This window comes from Perissodus microlepis, chromosome 7 (genome assembly GCF_051167445.1).
Source record: "Perissodus microlepis isolate ML-2025 ecotype Zambia chromosome 7, ASM5116744v1, whole genome shotgun sequence".
NCBI lineage: Eukaryota > Metazoa > Chordata > Actinopteri > Cichliformes > Cichlidae > Perissodus > Perissodus microlepis.
This window is the reverse complement of record NC_140467.1, coordinates 56,310,346-56,332,702: the sequence shown is the minus strand read 5'-3', so window position 1 is coordinate 56,332,702 and position 22,357 is coordinate 56,310,346. Positions and strand designations below refer to the sequence as shown.

The following is a 22,357-nucleotide window of genomic DNA, read 5'->3' as shown; positions in this document are numbered from 1 at the left end:
CCGGTCAGCACCTCAGGTCAATCACGTCCCATACCTCCAGACTTACAACCGGCTTCCTCCTCTGGGCCATTTGGACCGTTAGTATCAGGTGTCCATTTCCTGACTGAGTTTAGTTGGAGGCTGTACACAGGATTTGTAACAAGTCTGCAAAAACCAAGATGTGGTCCAATCTACCATGTGTTGGTGAGGCAGTAGCTCTATAAGCTTCTTTGACAATGAAGATGAAGATCAAGGGCTTCATTTGATCTCGTAGGACAGTCAAAATGTGTGAATCCAGTCAGGTAGGACGAGAGAATTTTATGTCAATAGCACCTTTAGAATTATACTTACGTATGCAGGAATGTATGTATGTGTGTGTATATATACACACACATACATACACACACACGTCAGAATCACTGTCCAGGATGAGGCAACGAACATCCACGAGTACATCAGGAAGATGGACACAACTTACCGCGTTCTTATGGAAGGACAGGCCCCCTGCACAGTGTGTAACACCAGCAGACAGAGGAAGTGGCTCACATCCACTAATCATGGCAGCATAGGAAGAAGCTTTTATATTTAGAGGTAGGGGTGTACCACAGCAGTTAAGACCCCAGGTGCAGGCTGCTCTAGCAGCAGGGTGCAAGATGGTAGCAGGAAGGGCATACATGGCACGCCATATCCAAGTGACTGACGTAGTATACAGGACCATCTGTGCCTGGAAATCAAAACTTCAAAATGGGTGGTCGAGAATGACAGCTAGGATCCTGTGGGACTTCCAGATATAGACGTACAAACTGGTGATGGCTAACCAACCGGACATAGTAATGGCAGACAGGTAGAGGAAGACGGCCACAGTGATAGATGTAGCTGTACCGAATGACGATGATAATCAGGAATAAGGAACACAAGAAGCTGATGAAGTACCAAGGCCTGAGAGCAGAACTTGAGAAGATGTGGAGGGTGAAGTTAACAGCGGTGCCAGTGGTAATCACAGAACTCTTTGTAGTGACCCCCAAGCTAGGCGAGTGGCTCCAGTAGATTGCAGGAACAACATCCAAGATTTCTATCCAGAAGAGCGCAGTCCTAGATGTAGAGCAGTGGTCCCTTTTTTGCGCCACGGACCGGTTTATGTCTGACAATATTTTCACGGACTGACCTTTAAGGTGTCGTGGATAAATACAACAAAATAAAACCAGTACCAGAAAAACCCAAAATTTATTCACAACACACGGGAATAAAACCCAGGGAAAACGAGTTAACGATAAAAAAAAATAATAATAACGATAAAAAGCAAGCACCCTGAAAACCATAAATATCACACCCGAGCCTCAACTCTTGCGACCCGGTACCAAACCCGGGGGTTGGGGACCGCTGCTGTAGAGGATACTGGTAGAGGACTGGACCTTGAAGGACAGATCACCCTGAGGGGTGAGGGAAATTTTTATAAGGACTTCAGTTCATTACACTTCATTAAAAGTTAATCAAACACAAATTAAGCTAATGTTGTTTTGTTCAAAGCTTACTAAATGAAACGATTTTGAGACAAATTGATCACTAAAATATTAACATTAACTGCAATACTGAAACCACTGAACCCAACATGTCACCATGCATACTATTAATACATTAAATAGATTATTTGTAGTTAATAGTTACATTACTTAGCAAATGAATACTGCAGCCCACCTGGCTGGAAGTAAACAAAGTTGAGAAATATACATGTGTAGCTTATCACACAGCAGGCAGTTACGCACAGCTGAAACACAGAGCTTCACATAGCCATTTGTCTAACCCTATTAATTTCAGCAGTATAATTAAGTTTTATAGGACCCACTGGAAAAAAGAATTTATTTAAGACCAAGTAGGTGCTATACTGAAATACTGACAAAGTAAACAAACAGAGCAAAAGGAGTTACTCTATTTAATGACTTGATATATTGCAGAACATTTTTTCTTGTCACATATGACCTGTGGAAAAAAATAGAAATCAGCAAAACTGAAACTGATTTAATTTTCTTTACATAATCGGTGATGCTACATCATGTGTTTTAAGAAGATGGTGGACAGACTGACCTTCACAGACACCTGTTCAGGCTGAACATAAGGTCAATAATAAGAGCCCAACTTATACTGGCCTATCACATATTTCTATTAGTGTACATTTTGTTCGATATGAGGAAACACGAAACTGTTTCTATTACAGGACAGACATGGAGATAATTAAGCTTAATTAACATGAGATAAATTATCACACAATTAGTTTCAACTCCATTTTGTTCACATCAAAGTTGAGAATTAAGTGAACCACTTATTTTCCCTTTAAAAAAACATTTATAATAGGCCTTTTTAGTGTATTACAGATTCAAAGTATCAAACAGCAATAGTCTACAAATAAAAGAAAGTTTCCAATATGACCTTTTTGTAGCAGTTCATAAGAATACAATACGCCAGAGAATACCTCCCCATCTACATGACACATATCCTATTTATTCTCCTGCTTTTCTTTAAACATCTCAAACGCTCAATGTATAATGTAGGTAGTAAAGAAAAACAAACAAAGTAACTAACTGATACTTATTTTATCTGGTGGTTTTAATAATAGTGGTTAGTGCTATAGACAATTAAAAAATAAAAATAAAAATAGTTATTTGCATATAACCAGTGGTGACTCTAATCAGGGTCGAAATTCCATAAAGTCACATGGTTCTGAGTTGGTCTTTATTGTCATCACATGTGAAATAGGTGATTTTAATATTAATGGTCAAAAGTTTTGGAACACCCCAATTATTTCAGTTATTTATTGGAATTCAAGTTGCTTAAGTCCAATGAATAACTTGAAATGGAACAAAGGCAAATGGTGAACCGCCAGGGGTTTACAAAAACAACAAAAACAAAACAACACCAACACCACCCCTACCCCAAACTGAAAAATAATGTACATTTCAGAGTTATACAAGAGGCCTTTTTTCAGGGAAAACAAAAATGTGTTAACAATTTAAAGCTGTTCTGCAGCAATGGAGGTTTATCAAGCCTTGAAAGCTGGTGCTACTAATTCCTACAGGTGTTCCAACTTTTCTGGATTAATTCCAACACCCTCTGTCTGCATAAAAGCAGTGTTGGAACACATTGTGTTACCATATTCTCGTGAGCATCAGTTGAAAAAGGCATAGCAATGGAAGAGAGACGGACCATCAAAATGTACGTCTTCCTACAGAGAAACTGCAAAGAAAGGCGTCAATGAGTACAGTTTTCTCCACCATGAAAAGGCACTCAGAAACTGGGGTAAACTCTGACATGAAGAGGTCTGGCAGACCCAAAGCCACAAATGAATCAGAGGACAAGTTTCTGAGAGTTAACAAGCTTGCATGATAGACGGCTCACAGGACAACCCAACCCTTTCAAGCACAGCTTAATAGTGATCGTAGCAGGCAAGTCTCAGTTTCAACTGAAGACTTCAGGCTGCAGGATTGACAGGACGAGTTGCAGCAAGAAAGACATTGCTAAGACGTCAGAATAAGACGAAGAGGCTTGCCTGGGCCACGGCTACCACAGCATTCTGTAGCACCATGCAATAGCTTCTGGTATGTGCCTAGTTGGTCAGGGGTTAGCACAATCTCCAGACTTAAACCCCATTGAGCTGGTTTGGGTACCACACATTTATGGGAACTTATTTAACAGATATGGGAAGAACTTTCTGAAGAATATTTGATTTCTAATGTAGAAAGAAAGCCATGGGCATGTTTCTACTTTGATAAATGAAAAATTTAGAATACATTTTGGTCTATGAATTGATCCCATGATTTTTTTTTAAAGTCCTTATTTGTACTAGGCTTTCATTTCAGAGTGCAATGAGACATTAAACTGCATAATTTTCAACAAAAACTGGAAAAATTGGGGTGTTCTAAAACTTTTGACCAGGACAGTAAAATTCTGTACACACGTTCCATAACCAATGTACTAAAATAAAACTCTTTGCGATATTATACTTTTACTGGAGCATCCATTTCTGATATAACACCAATGAAGATGAAGGAAACGATAAATATAGCTATGATATTGTTAAGATATAAGGACTAACTATCAGTGCTTTTTAGCTAAAATGTGTGAGGTTTGCTCAATGTTACTCATTCAGTGAAAAGATGTATCAATAAAACATCTATATGCATGCAAAGTAAGGTATTAGAGTATGGTATAAATAGAAACTCTTGATGTGAATACTCCACACAGTGAATATTAGCTGTAGTCATGGTTCTGTCGGGCAAGCTGCTACCTCACAGAAAGAGAATAAGTGGTTTACAGAATATCTACAGCAATTAGGAAGCACAATAACAACCTCAAACACAAAAGTGCACTCACAGTCACACCAGTAAATGGCAATACATCTAGAAAACAATGAGAAGCATTTCCCCATCAAGAAGACAAGCTCAACAACAAAACTTAAAGTCACAGTTTTCTTTTAAATTTCTGACACACTAAGGTGCCTTTATGGTGCGCTTTGATTCAGAACAGACCATGTCATAAACAAAAAAGGCAACATGACTGGTGTGAGATCCAACAGAAGTCCTCCATGAAAAAAGTACCGTGTGATCCTTTTATCTTATTTCTAACAAGATCTTTTGATGGGACAGGGTTATTTTTTTTCCACCACAATACAACACTTGACCATTTTTCACTTAACAAAAATGTATTTTTGAAGTCATTCGAGTGAGATACTGAAGTATCTCGATGAGCATAAAATGTGTTTTCTTGTCCCAGCTCTGCCGTGTAGTAGTTCGAGTCTGACTGAATTCCATTTTTTCCATTTCCTTTTCATTTCAACAGCACACAGAGGGCCTACAACATGTCCCAGAAGTTAGAAAATCCACAATTTTTGTTGGGAATCTTTCTTTTCATTTACAGATTGAATATCCCCGTTGTAGGTATGTTCTCAGTAGTTGTGTGCACTTCTCTCCGGCTGCTGTCTATAGTGTGGAGATGACTGTTGTTCATATAAGAGATGCTTAGGCCTCAGAACTCAGAGAGGTCCGTGTTGGACTCGGGGGGAGGCGAGCCGCTGCACTATGCTCTGTGCGGAAACTGTAATCATACTTACATAGGGAGAGTTGCATATTATTATTAATTAGTATGGTCTAACAGAAATTTTCTTATTGTTCACTAAAATCATAATTTCATTTACCTATCTGCAAAATACAGTGTTGATTAACAATCATATACAGTAATTTATTGATCCTCTAGTGGACAGTCTGTACTTAAGCAAATACCATTTCATTATTCATCTCTGGAGACCATAAATTATACTATCAGAAATGTAACAAAGTCTTATGTCTACTCACCTCCTTTTCAATCTCAGCCAGTGATTTAATTGTAATACCCATCAGATCCACCTGCTGCAGCTGTACATGGAGAACAGGAATGCTGAGATGTGTGAACAAGCTCAACTTCAAGCATGTTGCAATTGTGTGGGAGTAGTGTTGGGAGACTTGTATTACTACAACGTGACTTATTTGAAGGGTTAAGTCGAATAAAAGTTTGCCATTTTTCTAGGTGCAGTCTGAACATTGTGATAGAGGCTCATCACCCAATAAAAAGGTTTATGCCACAGCCACCTTCAATGAACAGAATTGGTAATTTAGAGCAACACTGGTAACACTGCTATTAGCAAAATCCGTTTTTATGTTTCTGTAATAATTGATCTACCAGTATGCCAAAGGTCTTTAAAATATTTTGAATGCTAAAATATATATTTATTGCTACTATCCAGTCATTTTTCAAATTTATCATTTCATAAATAAGCATTAAATATATTAAAGCATGTTACTTACTAAGAAAAATTAAATTACTTTTAATTTGAATACCATCTGTCATTATGGAAAATGTTACTTAATACTAATCTCTTCCCAACAAGATGCAAGAGTTAATTTGTGCTAGCTAAGCAATAGTGGTATTGACAGTGTACCCTTTAGTGCTTCACTGAGATTTGGCTGAGTGAACTTTGAAGAGACTCACTCATCACTCTGGATGGTTTGCAACGGCCACAGGATATCACCAGAGAGCGATGAATGAGAAAGGGAGGAGGAATAGCGATGTTTGTGAATGAGAAGTGAAATAACACTGGACAACACTTCCTGAGTGCTGATTGAATGAGGAAGAAACTACAAAAAAAAAAAGCTCAAGACCAGAAAAGCTCCCCACTGCTCAGGGACTGTGCAGATCAGCTCTGTGATCATGCGCATGTTTATCCGTGGGAGACAACCTGTGTTGTTCCAGTACTGTCTAACCATTTCACACTTGTAATCTTAACTTCCCACCTGATGAATTAGGGAGGATCGTCCTCAACCACCTCGAAACTCTAGTAAGCATGCTGCTGCCAGACCCCTGCAGTTCACTTTACGTCCTGGAATTGAGGTGGATGATGCAAGCATCTACCTCCATACATTATTGTCATGCCTAAGAATACTGGAAGCACTGTGAGGGTCATGTTTTTTGACTTCTCTAGCACTTTCAATACAATTCAACAGGCACTGCTAAGGTGAAAAGCTGAAAAGGAGCAGGAGTCGACCATAACCTTACTTTATGGCTATCGGGCAATTTTTTTTAAAAGCGGTTGTCTGATGGGGAGGTGGCAGCACGGAGTGGGACGGGAAACAGATTAACAGTCTGAAAACGAGGGCCAGCTCTTGCCTGGCCAGTCCCCTTGACCGCATAGAAGAGGTGGGTGAGAAAAGGATCTAATGGGCATTATGAACAACATCTCTGACCCCCTAAATAAGATTATAGAGGTCCTGAGCAGCTCCTTCAGCAGTAGAGCGTTTCAGCCACAATGTAGGACGGAGCTCTATTGTAGGTCTTTCATCCTAACAACAGTCAGACTGTAACTACACAGGATAAATACCGTTTAAAAACAAATGTGTATTATTACCACTCTCACCGCACTTTAAGTACATATAAAAATCTTGATGTATTTTACTGTATATAGTAACCATCTATAAATAGTATAGTATTTTTGCTTTTTTGTACACTACTCTTATTTTTTCCATATTTTTATTTTATCATATCTCTAATTTTCTTTTTATTACTTGTGCTGCTGTAACAAGTTATTTCCCAAGAGTTTGGGATTAAACAAAGTTTAGGCCTATTTTTACTGTTATTCAGTTGCATTCCTGAACAGAAAAATTTGTTTTTTTGGTTTGTTGTTATGCTTGATTAATTTCTGACTTCTCAGTTTCCTGGCTTAAGTTTGGGAATAAAAATATGAATTCATTTAAGTTAATTCTGTACTTTTTAGTTTTAAACAAGCTTTTCACAGATTTCTAAATTGTGTGTGTTTTCTTGCTTTTATGACATGTGGGTCTAATAAATTTGTTAAGCACTGTATCCCTTTCTTGCAGGGTACAGCAATCTCAACTAAGAAATATATGTAATCTGACATTCACGTACCAAATACACATCAGACAATGTAATGAAGCTTAGTGTATGAATGTAAGGCTACTCTCTTTTTACAGCTTTTGGGCATATACTGTGGTTGTTGTACTCTTTTTGAGCAGAGATGTTAAAGCACAACACTGGAAATTGATACAGGGGGACATGTTGGCAAATATCACTAGGATTAAAACTTAAGACTTACATCAGATGAGGCACAGGCAAACTTCTCAGAGATCATAAAAGGCACCCCGTCCATTGCTGAAAGAGAAAGGTCAAAAAAAATGTTAATTTCATCTCGTAAAAGAGATCAAGTAGTAACCCATACAAACCATAAACTGAATAACAGCAACGACTCGAGACTGTTAAACAAATGACAGTGTCCACATATACAGAGATGTGGAGACGGTCACCTTCAACACGCAGTCTATTATGAAGAGAGAGCTTAAAAGCACACAAAAGTGAAGCTGTTGATGTGTCATCACTACCCTCATCTATGGCCACAAGCTCTGGGAAATGAACAAAAAAAAATGAGACTGAAGCTATAAGCAGTAAGAATTAGCTTTCTCTGCAGGGTGGATGGGCTCAGCTTTAGAGACAGGTTGCTTAGGCTGCTGCCCCCATGACCCAGCCCAAGATAAGTGATAGAAGTTCAATTAACTGGTAAGCTACAGCTATTTTTTTCCCTTCTGATTAGATGAAAGCTTATTATTATTGTTTTAATCCTACACATTTCTTTACACTATAATGACTTAACTATACTATATTATTTCAACACTTAGGCCATATATATGTGTATGTGTTCTTGTCTAGCTATCTTTGTGAGGACCGAAATCTGCATTCTGCTATACTTGTGAGAACCAACAGTCACTTGTGAGGACACACTCGCCGGTCCTCACAAGTTTGAAGGCCTTTTTGAGGCTCAAAATGTGGTTTTAGTGTCAGGGTTACAATTAAGTTATGGTTTGGTTTAGGGTAAGGGTTAGGCATTCATTTTTAATGGTTAGGGTTAGGGTAAAGGGCTAGGCCAGGGGTCGGCAACCTGCGGCTCTTTAGTCCTTATAGTGCGGCTCCGCGTGGTTTGGGAAAATAAATTAGAAGTATTTAGCTGAAGTGTATTTTATTTATGTTAGTTCTTCTTTAACTTGAAGCTCTAAATTGGAAGATTATTGTGATATTGAAATATAAAAATAAAATTATATTCTATTATTTTTTCATCACTCAAAATAAGCGTCACATTTGCGGAAGCCGGTGTACCCGCCGAAACGGCGTGCATTTATCGAGACTTTCAACCCCAGGTAGGCCAATTATGGATCTTCGGATCCACATTATGTCAGCAGCCATTCTCCACTGTGAACTATGTTAAAAACAAACACAGCTCACGCCTCACAGATGACAGCCCACAGTCCCGCGCAAAGAGTGACCTCGCACAGCCCCGATCCGCAGACGCCGCACGCAGAGGCCCAGGAGCAGAAGTCCCACTGTAAACACATCACGGCAGACCTGACGATGTCCGCATGAACATGCTTTTCAGCATGTCTTTATTGACCACCTTTCACACACGGTTGCTGTATGCATACAGCCGGCTGCAGCCTTGCAGCCCACAGCCCGACACACACCAACACAACAGCACAGACGTAAAGGCGGCGAGGCGTGATTGCGGGTCCCGCTCAGGTGCGTCCGCCTCCCCTGCAGCGGTGCCGCAGACCACGCCCTGCCACACACATTAACCAGGTAAAATACATATTTAGGCAGAATTTTGCAAATATCTATTTTTCATCTTTTAGCAGCGTAGTGCTTTTTTTCCAATTATTTTTTAAAAGTCAGGTCAAGGCTCCAAAATCCCAAAGGCGATATAAGGGTGGCGGCTCACAACAGTTTTTGTTTGCTGGATCATTTTAGTTCAGCTGGGTGTCTTTCTTTTTGTTATATTTCTTTAAGAGTTCAAAATGTGTTAATTACATAAATAAAATGTAATTTTCTCTGTAGCACTTCATGGATTTCATTTGCAACACACCTTAGTTGTTCACACAAAGCATAAAGGTAAAAAAACAATATATACAGTGTTATCTTCATTTTAGATTTCAAAAAGTATTTGCGGCTCCCAGTGTTTTCTTTTGCGTGGAAACTGGGTCCAAATGGCTCTTTGGGTGTTAAAGGTTGCAGACCCCTGGCCTAGGGAAACCATTATGTCAATGAAGGTCCTCACTAAGATAGTTGAACGGGGTTGTGTGTATATGTGTGTGTGTATTCATCTTTAAATCAACAAGGGCGACTGAAACTGTAAAGACCTGACCTGTAATAGCATACAGGTTGGAGTTCTGGTGCTCATAGTCTGGTCTGGTAGTATTTTTTCCTCTGAAGCTGGCAGGGAGGGTCATGGAAATATGCCTTGAAACAAAAAGAAAAAAAGAAAAACATTAAGCACCTCAGTAGTTCAATATATATGTGAAAGTGAGCCAAACAGCTCAAGATTTTAAAGAAACTATCACTATCCACTCCTGCTGTGTCAGCTAGAACTAATCCTGGACTGTCAAATTGCACAGCTAAGCAAAGGAAGTTGGGTTGTACATTAGAGCTGTATCCAAATTTTTGACTATGGCTTGTTGGGTAATTTCTATTCATCCTAGAGTACTTATTCATACATTGTTATAATGTACTTAATTTGAAAATTATCTTTGCTACAGTAGCTGAAATATATATATTTTTGATGGTGGCTCCTCCTCTGTCACGGGTTTCTGCTGCGATCAATCAATCGATAGATGAAGTGTCTGACGTCCACAAATCCTACTAGTGGCTGGACAAAAACACACCACAGAGGCACTAATCAAGCACAGGAACAAGCTCTGAGGACAAGATCCATGGAGGCTGCGGTCTATCACATCAGGCAAGATCCCAGGTGCAGGCTGTGTAAAGATGCCTCGGAGAAATCCAGCATATAACAGCAGGGTGCAAGATGCTGGCAGGCAGGGCATAAATGGAACGCCATAACCAAGTGGCCGGCATTAGTATACAGAAACATCTGAGCCGAGTACCTGGAAGTCTCGAGGTATAAATGGGAGACGCCCCATAGGATGGTCAAGAATGACCGAGCCAAGATCCTGGAATTCCAGATACAGACGAACAAAATAGCGGTGGGTAAGCAATCAGACATAGTAGTGTTGGACAAGCAGAGGAAGACAGCCGTAGTGATAGATGTAGCAATACCGAATGACAGCTACATCAGAAAGAAGGAACACGAGAAGCTAGAGAAGTACCAAGGACTCAGAGAAGCGCTTGAAAAGATTTGGAGGGCAAAGGTAACAGTGGTCCCAGTGGTAATCGAAGCACTCCGTGCAGTGACCCAAAACCTAGCCGAGTGGCTCCAGCAGATCTGTCCAGAAGAGCACAGTCCTACGAACAGCAAAGATATTGCGCAGGACCCTCAAGCCTCTGGTAGAGGACCTGAGCTTAAAGGACAGACTGCCCGCAGGGGTGAGAGGGGATTTTTTTAATATATATTGTTGTGCAAAATCTGAGAGAGAGAACTAAAAAAAAAAAAAAAAAAAAATCCTTTTTAAATCTGTAAAGTGCTCTGCTCAATTCTCAATTGTTCCATTAATATTAAAAGAAATTATGTTACTCATTATTTTATTATTTGAACTCTTAAGCACATTTTCTATAAAAGTTTAATTAAATCGCTCCAAATGGACAACTTGGGTTGAAGGAGTTTGAGACAAAATAAAAGAGGCAAGGCTAAGTTGGTCTGGAGATGTGCAGATGAGGTATAGTGGAAAAAGGATGCCGAGTATGGAGCTGCCAGGGAGGAGAAAAAGAGAAAGACCACAGATGTTTACTGGATTTGGTAATATGGACATGGAGGCATACGATCTGGAACAATTGAAATAGGAAGATGACAAGAAAGTTAAGGAAGTTCCTCCACTGATTCATTCAAAGGTGTAAAAATAAATATCCACTGTTAATTTAAACATATCATCATAACAATTTTTGTGACATCTGAAGATACATCTTCTCTGTGTTGGGGCACTCACAAGCGAATGAATCACTACTTGCATGTACATTCCATAACCTCTAGGCAATACCAAGATAAACTAAAGTGCTAATCTGTGCAACCTGTATTGTTACAGTGCACTTGCTTTGTTTTGTGTTGTATTTCTCTTTTAAGGTTACAAGAACTAATAAGAGATACAAGTGAAGACAATTACATACAAGTACTAGCACATCATTAGAGTGAATTTACTTAAGCATGGGAGCTGGTGGGGCTGATCCTGAGCTGGAGGAATTCACATTCTGGGTGTTGTTGATGGTTTGTGTGTGTGTGGAGTCCTGGGCCCGAGGCACATTTCCCATGCGATACCAGATTCCCATGTTGTTGAGCTCTCTGTCAAACAATGTTAGAAGCATTATTAAGCAGAAAGCGCTGACACTAGTTCCAAGGTTAATGTAAACCTGCTAGTCAAAACGTGTGTGTATTAAATCCATGCCCTCCTTTCCCCTTCTTACGTTCTCTAAGCAATTATCCTAGAAATGTTTTGGGGACAAAGGTTTTTTTTTAATAAAAATTTTGCCAGAAATGCTTTGGATTCTTTAGCTCTCATGTGGAACACATCTGACATACTGGAAGTGTCTTTTCATGTAGAAAACTTTCTGACAGAAATGCCCTGAACATTCCATCATACATTAAAAATGTAAAAAAGATTAATGTGACTTGATTTCTGGAGTAAGTGGAAACTGTTATGCCAAATGGAGTGATTCCATTACAGTACAAACAACTTTTTTATTTATAAACTATTTTCTTCTGTTTAAAAAAAAAGGAAAAAAAAGTTAAATTTGACTGGAAGTTGCAATGCTCACCCTATAAAGGTATACTGAGGAGGTGCCTGCTTGGAGCGTCCCAGGATGCGGATATCACAGATGGCTGCCTCTGTGGAGTCCCGTGGAATAAATTTGATGCAGAGTCGCCTCTTCCTGAAGGCCTGCTCCTCTGTTGCAGAAAAGACAAACTGACAGTCATTCCACAACAAGGTGGTTCATGAATAACAAACAATTCTTATTTCAGAGGTTAAAAAGATTAATTATTTTCACATATTCTTACCACACATTGAGGCTCTAAGTGTCTTTCCACTTGAGATAATAACTTACGAGTATCAACAGTTTCCTGGATTGGGATGAAACCCACAGGCAAAGTGTCCTTTATATCAATCAGCTTCATGTCCACAAGAACATTACCTAAATGGCTCTGCAGAGGAAAGAATAGAGTACAAGAATATGGTATTGAGAAAGGAGATGTTTATTGGAGAGGGGGTGGGACACTTATTTAACTGTTGAGGAGGTAAGTAAACTTACATTTTCTTTAGAGAAAACTCTGGTGAAGCAAAGGTATCGGGTCACCTTGGATTTGAAAAGTCCGTCTTTCCACAGGTCAGCATCCAGGCCATCTGTTGTTGTTGAGATCTATAGGCAGAGGGGGATAGATTTTCATTATTCTGAGACAAGAATAACAATATCTGTGGATCTGTGGATGATCTCCTCAATCTGTACACTCCTTGCTGAGCTTTAAGACCATCAGGTCAATTACTCGTGGCCCAACCTAAGTTTAGGCTGAAGACCAGAGGTGATCGTGCCTTTGCTTCAGTTGTACCTAAACTTTGGAATAGCCTCCCTGCTTCTATTCGTGCCACAGACTCTATTCAATCCTTCAAATCAAGATTGAAAGCTTACTTATTTAACCTGGCTTTCCTGACCACTTAATAGCCTTATTAAACTTATAAATAATTTTATTGCTGGTTTTTAACTTCTTAGTTGATATTTTGTATTCATGAACTGACCTTCCTCCTGAATTGAGGTTCGATACCTATTTTACTTAACTCTTCTGGCCCTACTCTGAACCCCACACAAATAATTGAACTATTAATCTTATTCTAACGGAAAGCCCATTTTCGTTACTCGTATCCTCAATCTTTTCCTTTCGCTTATAAAAGAACTAACAACAATAGATTAGCCCAAAATTAACAGATTAATGGAGTTTCTCAACAATGATGCGCCAAATGGCAGCACATGGCTGTATAACATTTAGGCACAACAATTTACCATCACTTCGCATCAATTAAAATGATAGCAATTAGGTTAAATGATTACTACGTCTTGTACTGACTAGTGACAATAGCAACGATTAGTTGCTTGATTAACAAGTCATGCACATCCCTTATTTCATAGGAAAGAAGGATAGTGATTCTGCTCCTCTTTAATTGTAAACTACCAGGTGAAAAGTTGCTACAAATGCTAAAGCAGCTGCTACTGTTGGCAAACACACACTGTCATCCACCTGATTCATGAAGACTAATTCACAGCAAAACACTCTTAAGTCTGGGCTATCATCATATACACGGAGAATAATACATGTGTTTTTCCATAGACATTTGGAATTGGGTGAACAGAAAAAAAACAACAAAAAAGCAAAACAAAAAAACAGAATCACTATTGGCAAGTTTAAAAAACAAAATAAAATCAGTCAAGAAAAAAAAAGAAAAGAAAAGGAATTTGTGCATCACTGAAGTTCAGTCACAGCTTATATTTTCCTAACAACCAGCTAACCATTTTGCTAACCAGAATGTGCACCAAATCAAAAACAGGTTTGTATGTCAGATGTTGGAGTTTATCCACGAGAGAAGCCCTCACTGGAAACACATGCGATTATTGCTCAATTAATTTTGTCACAATAGAATATTTAAGAAATTAAATTAATTTAAGAAAGCATTTAAGTGCCTCCTTTCATGCGCACACACAAGTGCATAAATGCGCAAATTAGATATTTCTGTTACTGCAAAAAATGAAATCTAATAGTGTGGGGAAAATTCTGGTATTTGGCAATTCTGACCAATCATTCTTGAGTTATGTTATGTTGCTTACCACATCATATCCAGTGGGTGCTCTATTCCTAGAGGCTACTACTCCGACTCCAGTGATTGGGTCCATTGGCATCTCTGGCAAAGCTTCAGAAAGGTCCCGAACCTCAGGCATCTTTATAGAGATCTGCAATAAAAAGCCCCACAGATGACATTATTGGAAAACAGGCACAGAAAGTAGGACAATGAGGGAACGGGAATAAACATCAGGATTGATTGGTAAGATAAGACATGTACTTTTCTCTGCTGTTCATACAGGGTAAATTCTTTTACTCTACTTACTGAGCTCCGATCTAACCGTTTTGAACTTAAAGTATGGAATTATTTTTTGTACCATAAGTCACAAAGGGAAAAAATATAATCCGAGCAAATAATTTAATTTCTTGGGCACAACTCTGATGTGAATCCTGCTTGCTTAAATCATTAGATTTTTGACTGTTTGGAGGGGGTGCCCAAAGAAAGCAGGTGTCCTAATGTGACTGGTCACTTCCACGGACAGCTCAGGTTACTGCATTAAGTGGAGTTACATTGTTGCAGCATCCGCCCCCCAAAAAACCCACTGTTTTAAATCATATTTGCTTGGAAAACTTTATTTTCCAATAAAGAAAAAAAAAAATTCAGATTCTTAAGTATCCATAGGATAGTGCCAAGAAATTATACTGAAAATGATAACATCAAGCGATATCAAAAGTCAATTTCAGTGAGAGATAAAAAACACACATAGGATACAATAAGATGAGGCTAATAGAATATATTCACAGAAGTTTTTGTGATGGTGCAGTTTAACTGAACACTGCACTTTCACAAAAACCTAAACCCTCGTATTACTGTAGTATTGTATCTTCTGGATGAGGTAGATGTGTGTTCATGTGTACATTTTTCTGCATCTGTGTGTGTTAGTGAATGAATAAGCCTTTAAGAGTATGTGGGGGCTCCAATGAAGAATAGTGAGCATTTGGACATTTACCCTGAGCTTTGATGCAAAATTTGGTGGGCTGAAAACAGGATATTACAATGGCGTAGATTTTAATAATGAATGCTAATAATTCACAGTGTCTAATATAACAGCCCCAGGTCAGTGCCTGAGTTTTACTATCCCCTGTACATTTTTATTGGCCTGCAAAAAACAAAACAAACAAACAAACTTTTTACCTTTATATTTATATTTTTAAAGATTAACATTTTATTTCACTTCACTTTAATTTTGAAAAATAATTATTAAAAGACTGGTCTAGCACACCCCCTGCCCCTCTTTAAAGTCCCCTCTGCTTGCTGCAGGTATCACGGCGACAGAAAGTGGAATGTCAGCCGTCAACAAGCTGCGCATTTTAAACATGGTATCAAGTTAACAGTTCAGCTGCATTTTTTAAATGCAACTTCTGCAGCTTTACCAAGGAGGTTTCCTGTATAAAACAAACAATTGTGGATGGAGCAACTACAAAGTTCACTTTTCTTGATGTTGGAGTTTGTTGATTAGGTGGTTTGATGAAGGACTCCGCCTCAACCCAGTATCACAGAGAAATGTGTAATAGACACACCTCACTCCCACTTTTTCCCAGTAAAGGTTTTAATGGTGATTACAGGAATGGTTCTGCATGCTAGGAAAAAATAAAAAAACCTCTTTCTGATACACAAGTACTTAAAGACTATTTAAATGAAGTAGTTCAAGCTCTGTTGAAGGAAAAGAGACAGAGAGTCAGTAATTAAAAAATATTCCATTATAAAATGGCAATTCAATCAGGAGGACACATTTGCTAGCTTTTGACCTGCTGTTGGACTCTGGTCTTGGAAGCTGTTGACAAGCTGCCCTCCATGGATCACTCTGCAGGTCGTGCCCTCATATGAACCCTTGATCATCATCATCATCATCATCATCATCATCATCATAATAATAATAATAATAATAATAATAATAATAATAATAATAATGGATTGAATTTATATAGGGCTTTTCGAGACCCTAAAAGCGCTTTACAATTCCACTATTCATTCACTCGCACATTCACACACTGGTGGAGGCAAGCTATAGTTGTAGCCACAGCTGCCCTGGGGCAGACTGACAGACTGTTGACCATGTTGGCTGGGATGCTGTAGTATCAGAGGAGTTTCTCGGTCCACACTGTCAAACACAACTATGACGCGTAGCACTGCGGTCTAATCTGTGCTTGATCAATTCTGTCGGAAGCCTGCTTGCTCATCCCATAGTAGCGACCCGATTGAAGACCTTGTCTGTTACTGACAGGAGTGTGATGGCCCTGTAGTTGTTGCAGCTGCTGAGGTCACCCTTCTTGGGGAGCTTGATTACATATCCCTCTTTCTACACAGTTGGTTACTCCTCTTTTTCCCAGAGCTTCCAGACGAGTGTATATAGCAAGTCCACTGGTGCTTCCAAATCTGCTTTCAGGGCCTCTGCTGGTATATCGCCAGGTTCAGCAGCCTTCCTGTTCTTCATTAGGGTGATGGACTTCCTGATCTCTTCTCTGGTTGGTCTGCTGCAGTTAATGGGGAGATATTCGTTGGCTGGATTGATGTCTGGTGGATTTGGTGGTGCAGGTCTCTTCAGGAGATCAGACCATCTTTTCATCTGCTGCACTAGTCCTGTGATGGCCTTTCCCTCCTTGTCCTTGTTCTGGCTTGCTGTGCTTCCCACACAATTTCTTGCTTGTGTCGTAGAGCTGCTTCATGTTATCGTTGTATGCTGTCTGTTCAGTGTCAGCTTCTAAGTCCATCTATGTAGTTGTTCTTATCCATCCTAATGCTCTTCTTTACTGCTCTGCAGGCCTCTGCATATTCCACTTGAACCTTGCAAGAGGTGACTCTTGGTCTTCCTTTCCTTGGGTGGTCCTCGTGCGAGCCAGGCTCATCATAGCACTTGATGGAAACCATTTTAGGTGACTACATCATGAAGCTCACTGAGAGATGAGAGGAACAATAGGGGGTCCAGGATCCTCTTAGGGACACTCCAAAGAGGGCTTAAAAATCTGCTACTCTCCACCTAATGGTCTTAGAAGAAGCTTCTCGGATGAGGGGTGAAACATCTTCAAGAAACTTAAAGGAGTCCAGATGCTTTTCTTTCCAATCTCCTGAGATTACCATGAGATATACTCTATTATATACGGTTTAAATAGTACAAACTACAGAATATTTTATTTTAAGTAAGTATATCACTTTACCTGTAATGCAATATGGAATATACAAAAGTTTAATTTTCATGAACTCAAAATGTGGATCAAAATCTTGTAATCAAAGATATGTTAAGAATGACATTATTTGAAAATGATGTTCTTTTGGGTTTGCCATGTTTTTAATATATTTTTAATTTTTGTTTTATATTGGATATGTCACACACTTTTTTTTTTTTTTTTAAGTTAAAGCTGTCGTACCTGTGACTGTTCTTGGTTAGTTGTTTTTATAGTCACTACTTTTTTTTAAATACATTATAAGCACAAAATAGCACCTTTAAATTTAAATTGTTTTATTTTGCCTCATGAATTCTTGCTTGATGCTATGATCTTTTGGTTGTTAAAAGTCTAGTTTTTACCACAGAAAGAGGGGACAGTATTGTCATTTCCGAACAACCTCTGTGTGCAGCTGATGGTTTAAAAAATGGTTTAAATAAAACATTTAAATTCATTCAGATTTTTTGTATTCAAAGTAGAAAAAAAATCCCATAACATAGTCACACACAAAAAATAAAATCGCCCAGCCCTAGCTGCAACTTGCATAGTACTTGCATAGTTTTTTTAATTGTTGCAAGTCAGATAATAAAATCTATGAATTTACTTTCAATGACAAATCTTGGATCAAATAACACATTCAGAAACTCGTAATTGAGACAAAAACCATTAAGCTATACATATCACACTTGGCCATAATTTGAAATGCACATAGTTAACACCATTATATAGTCTAGTTTTCAAAAAGCACATTTTTATATTTTGATCATGGCATTATCCTTACATAATTTATTAGAAAAATACATTTTGTGATTATGTGAATTATTTATCATCAATACATTTAATTTTTTTGTTCACCCTACCGCTCCCATTTCATTAGTTTGAAATACACTTAATTTTGAAACTGCTTGCATTATGTTCTATAAGAGTTTTGCAGGACATTTCTTTTTTTCAGATAAGTAGAGACTGTACTGGGGCTCATCTTAGATCATTTTAGTAATTGAGTATCTATTATTGCATCAAAAATCGAATAAGAAATACTTTTGTCTTATTAATGAGCAGTAATAAATATTCAAAAGACAAAAAACAGGTCTTTTAAAATGTTTAAATAGTTCACCTCCTTATAAGACCTTAAAAATCTCCAAAATATTGTATCTAACCAGATGCGTATCTTAATGATCTTAAAGTATGGTATCACTGTATTAGAGCACTAACTTTACAAGAGCCAAGATATACCAAATCGAATCAAAAACTGTGACCCCAAAACTGTGCTATGAACAGAACCACAGATTTTGTAAACTGTTCCATCCCCAGTAGATGTCAATAATAATAATTATAAATAGTAATTCAGTGTCTCTAAAGTTAGAAATATCCTGTCTCAGAGTGACGCTAAAAAACTAGTTCATGCATTTATTACTTCCAGGCTGGACTACTGCAATTCATTATTATCAGGACGTCCAAAAACCTTGCTGAAAAGCCTTCAGCTAATCCAAAATGCTGCAGCAAGAGTACTGACAGGGACTAGAAAGAGAGCATATTTCTCCTGTATTGGCTTCCCTTCATTGGCTTCCTGTTAAATCCAGAATTGAATTCAAAATCCTGCTCCTCACATACAAGGTCTTAAATAATCAGGCCCCATCTTATCTTAAGGACCTTGTAGTACCATATCACCCTATTAGAGCACTTCGCTCTCGCACTGCAGGCCTACTTGTTGTTCCTAGAGTATTTAAAAGTAGAATGGGAGGGAGTGCCTTCAGTTTTCAGGCCCCTCTTCTGTGGAACCAGCTTCCAGTTTGGATTTGGGAGACAGACACCATCTCTACTTTCAAGATTAGGCTTAAAACTTTCCTTTTTGCTAAAGCATATAGTTAGGGCTGGACCAGGTGACCCCGAATCCTCCCTTAGTTATGCTGCAATAGACATAGGCTGCCGGGGATTCCCATGATGCATTGAGTTTTTCCTTTCCAGTCACCTTTCTCACTCACTATGTGTTGATAGACCTCTCTGCATTGAATCATATCTGTTATTAACCTCTGTCTCTCTTCCACAGCATGTCTTTTATCCTGTCTTCCTTCTCTCACCCTAACCGGTTGCAGCAGATGGCCCCGCCCCTCCCTGAGCCTGGTTCTGCCGGAGGTTTCTTCCTGTTAAAAGGGAGTTTTCCCTTCCCACTGTCGCCAAAGTGCTTGCTCACAGGGGGTCATATGATTGTTGGGTTTTTCTCTGTATCTATGAAGCGCCTTGAGGCGACTTTTGTTGTGATTTAGCGCTATATAAATAAAATTGAATTGAATTGAATTGAATTGAATTGAATTGAATTGAACTGAATTGTGTCCAACCAAACAACCCTCAGGACAATGGCTCAGAGTTTTAATGGCCCATGTACATTTTTATTGGCTTGTGGGAAAAAACTTCTATTGCCATATTTTTTTAAATCTTGATGCAACTTATTTTACATAAGTCACAAAAAAATCTGGGGTATAAACAAACAGCTTACGTTAAGGACATAAATTTGCTTTTTTGGTCTCCAGCGAGCTCCTCTGCAAAGGACTGGATTTCTCTTCTACGTCCAAACACTCAAAATTCCAGTGGTGCAATGAGATAAAAAGATGTCACTCAAAAGTTCTCCCCATACAGGACAAGTTACGCATTGATTCGTAGGTTTAACACAAATTGCTAACAACAGCCATTACTAAATTATTTATTGTGCGACAATAACTCGACTTCGTTTGTCAACTCTAACTGTGAAATAATAAATAAGCAATCAAGCTAACAAGCTAGTCGGGTAACATAGTGCATCTTCCACACGCCAGCTGCAACCGTCCACAGACGTCAGCTATGGTTTTACTGGCCAGCCAACGGTCTGTTATCCCTTGGATCGTTTAAGCGCTTATATCACATACCTCAGTCAATTACACCACCTGTGAGAAGACACAGGATTTGCAATAAATGATAATGTTAGCAATCTAACTGGGTTGACCACTTACCGAAACAGGCTAACAGTTGGATGTGAGGGGTTTCCGAAATTTTTCCTCAGTGCTCTGTTTGGTTAGGTCGTTTCACAGCTTTGGAAAAGCTCGCATTGTTAGAAAATTGCCTTATTCATCAAACCAGTGCTAAACACAACCTATTCTGTGCATATCTGCATAACAGTTTTCCAGCTAGCGGTTTCAGGAAGATATCATTGTTCGAAAAGCGGAAAGAACTCGTTCGGATTCGGAGGAGTCGTCGCGGTCTTCTTCTTCTTCTTAATATTTATTGGTTGGCAAGTAGCGAAATTCTTCTTCTTCTTCCCCTGTTTTTTGGCGGTTGGCAAATAACTTCTAGGTGCAATACCGCCACCTTTTAGATTGGAGTATAGCACAGAATCTACAGTACCGCCAATATATTTATTTTTAAAATTCCCGTCTCCTTCAAAAATGTAAAAATATCAGCAAAAACTATATGCCCTGAGTCTCTTTGAAAGAATTCCCTTATCCTTAAATTATTTTTGTCATTATTAAGATTACTCATTAATACTTCTCTCTCAGGAGTGTTTAAGGACACTGTTAGACCTCTGCCTTACCACCACATATTTTAATTACAGAAAGGGTTTTACAGAAAAAAAACATGGATGTGCCATTGGCTCCTCGGTGTCACCTATTGTAGCCAACCTTTACATGGGGGAAGTGAAAAGGTTTTTTTTTCTTTTTTCTTTTCTTTTTTTAAAGTACACCAAACCCTGTCTAATGGTGTATTTTTACCCAGGGAATCACAGTATTTTCTCCAATAATCATGATCCTTCTAACCTGTGCTTGTTTCTTTTTGTAGTTTATTAGATTTTGGGAACATTTTTTTAAATCTTTTGAAAGCCTTATTCTGTTGTTTAATTGATAATGTACATTTTTGTGTCCACCATGCAACAAATCCCAAAAGGTTGATTCTTTTCATCTGGGCATAGTGTTTTCAAACCAGAAACCTTGGAATGTTATAGGTGACCGAGTTGATCATACAGACAATTGGTACACCTTACACCCTGTTTATGCATCTTCAGTAAACCATACAGACTTGGTGTAGATTCCTCTGGTATGAGATGTGGTATGAGATCCAGTCAATAGCAGTTTCTTGTTCTAACTGCTTGAGACAATCTATCACCCTCTTCCTGTAACCACTTCCTGGGTCTCGTTTCAGGGGCTCATAAGTATTTTTGTCACTGAGCAGTGACAACATTTTCTCATGATAGTCTTTCTGGTGCACAACCGTGCACCTACCCTTGTCTGCCAGATAATGTTATTGTCATTATAAGTGATGTGAGTGCCTTCCTCCCCTCCATGTTGATGTTGGATGCTGGGGGCTTAGCATTGCTGAAACAGGCTCAAACTTTCGTCTGTAGTCCAACTTACTTACCTGGATGATTGAGCATGTTATTATAGCTATTGTATTTTGATAACTGTTTAGGTATTCAGATAACTATTATTATTTTTAGACACAGGAGAAGCTTCAATTAGTACACCCAGTTATGGAAAACAAAGTGGGGTAATTGCTGCAGTTTAGAACAGGTTTTTGTGTCCCAAGGATCCCAGGGTCGATGTTGTCTGGGGCATAGAGCCATAGAAGGTCTTCAGGAGTGGGCCCCTCAATCCAAAAGACCTGAGCCCCTGCAGCAGGTACAGCCTGCTCTGTCCTTTCTTGAGGTAGTCCAGTATCCATGTTATGAAATGATGGTCCACTTCTGAATTCTCCAGCTTGTCCTTAAGGACTGTGGGAATAATAGTGTTAAAGGTACTGGAGAAATAAAAGAACATGATTCTCACAGTGCTCCCAGCAGTCTCCAGGTGAGAGAGGGAACGATGTAGGAGGAGAGTGACAGCATCATCCACTCCAATGCCA

At 38.8% G+C, this 22,357-nt stretch overlaps 1 protein-coding gene across 1 annotated transcript; it reads right to left on the bottom strand.

Moving 5' to 3' along the window:
* Window positions 1-1,895: 1,895 nt before the first annotated feature.
* Window positions 1,896-20,751, bottom strand: mvb12ba (multivesicular body subunit 12Ba). Its single transcript, XM_084936150.1, has 10 exons — window positions 20,476-20,751; window positions 14,317-14,439; window positions 12,754-12,861; window positions 12,550-12,646; window positions 12,262-12,391; window positions 11,648-11,788; window positions 9,704-9,798; window positions 7,613-7,668; window positions 5,322-5,381; window positions 1,896-5,075 (listed from the first exon to the last, which is right to left on the bottom strand). The coding sequence occupies exons 2-10, from the start codon at window positions 14,425-14,427 to the stop codon at window positions 4,989-4,991; spliced, it is 885 nt and encodes a 294-aa protein (XP_084792276.1). The 5' UTR covers window positions 14,428-14,439; window positions 20,476-20,751; the 3' UTR covers window positions 1,896-4,988.
* Window positions 20,752-22,357: the final 1,606 nt, after the last annotated feature.

Bases quoted from the DNA above. Each gene is read 5' to 3' on its own strand.
- mvb12ba (XM_084936150.1), bottom strand. From the start codon at position 14,427: ATGCCTGAGGTTCGGGACCTTTCTGAAGCTTTGCCAGAGATGCCAATG. The intron at 12,647-12,753 runs GTAAGTTTACTT...TTTCCTCTGCAG, and splicing joins GAGTTTTCTCTAAAGAAAAT to AGCCATTTAGGTAATGTTCT. The intron at 12,392-12,549 runs GTAAGTTATTAT...TTTCTGCAACAG, and splicing joins CCAGGAAACTGTTGATACTC to AGGAGCAGGCCTTCAGGAAG.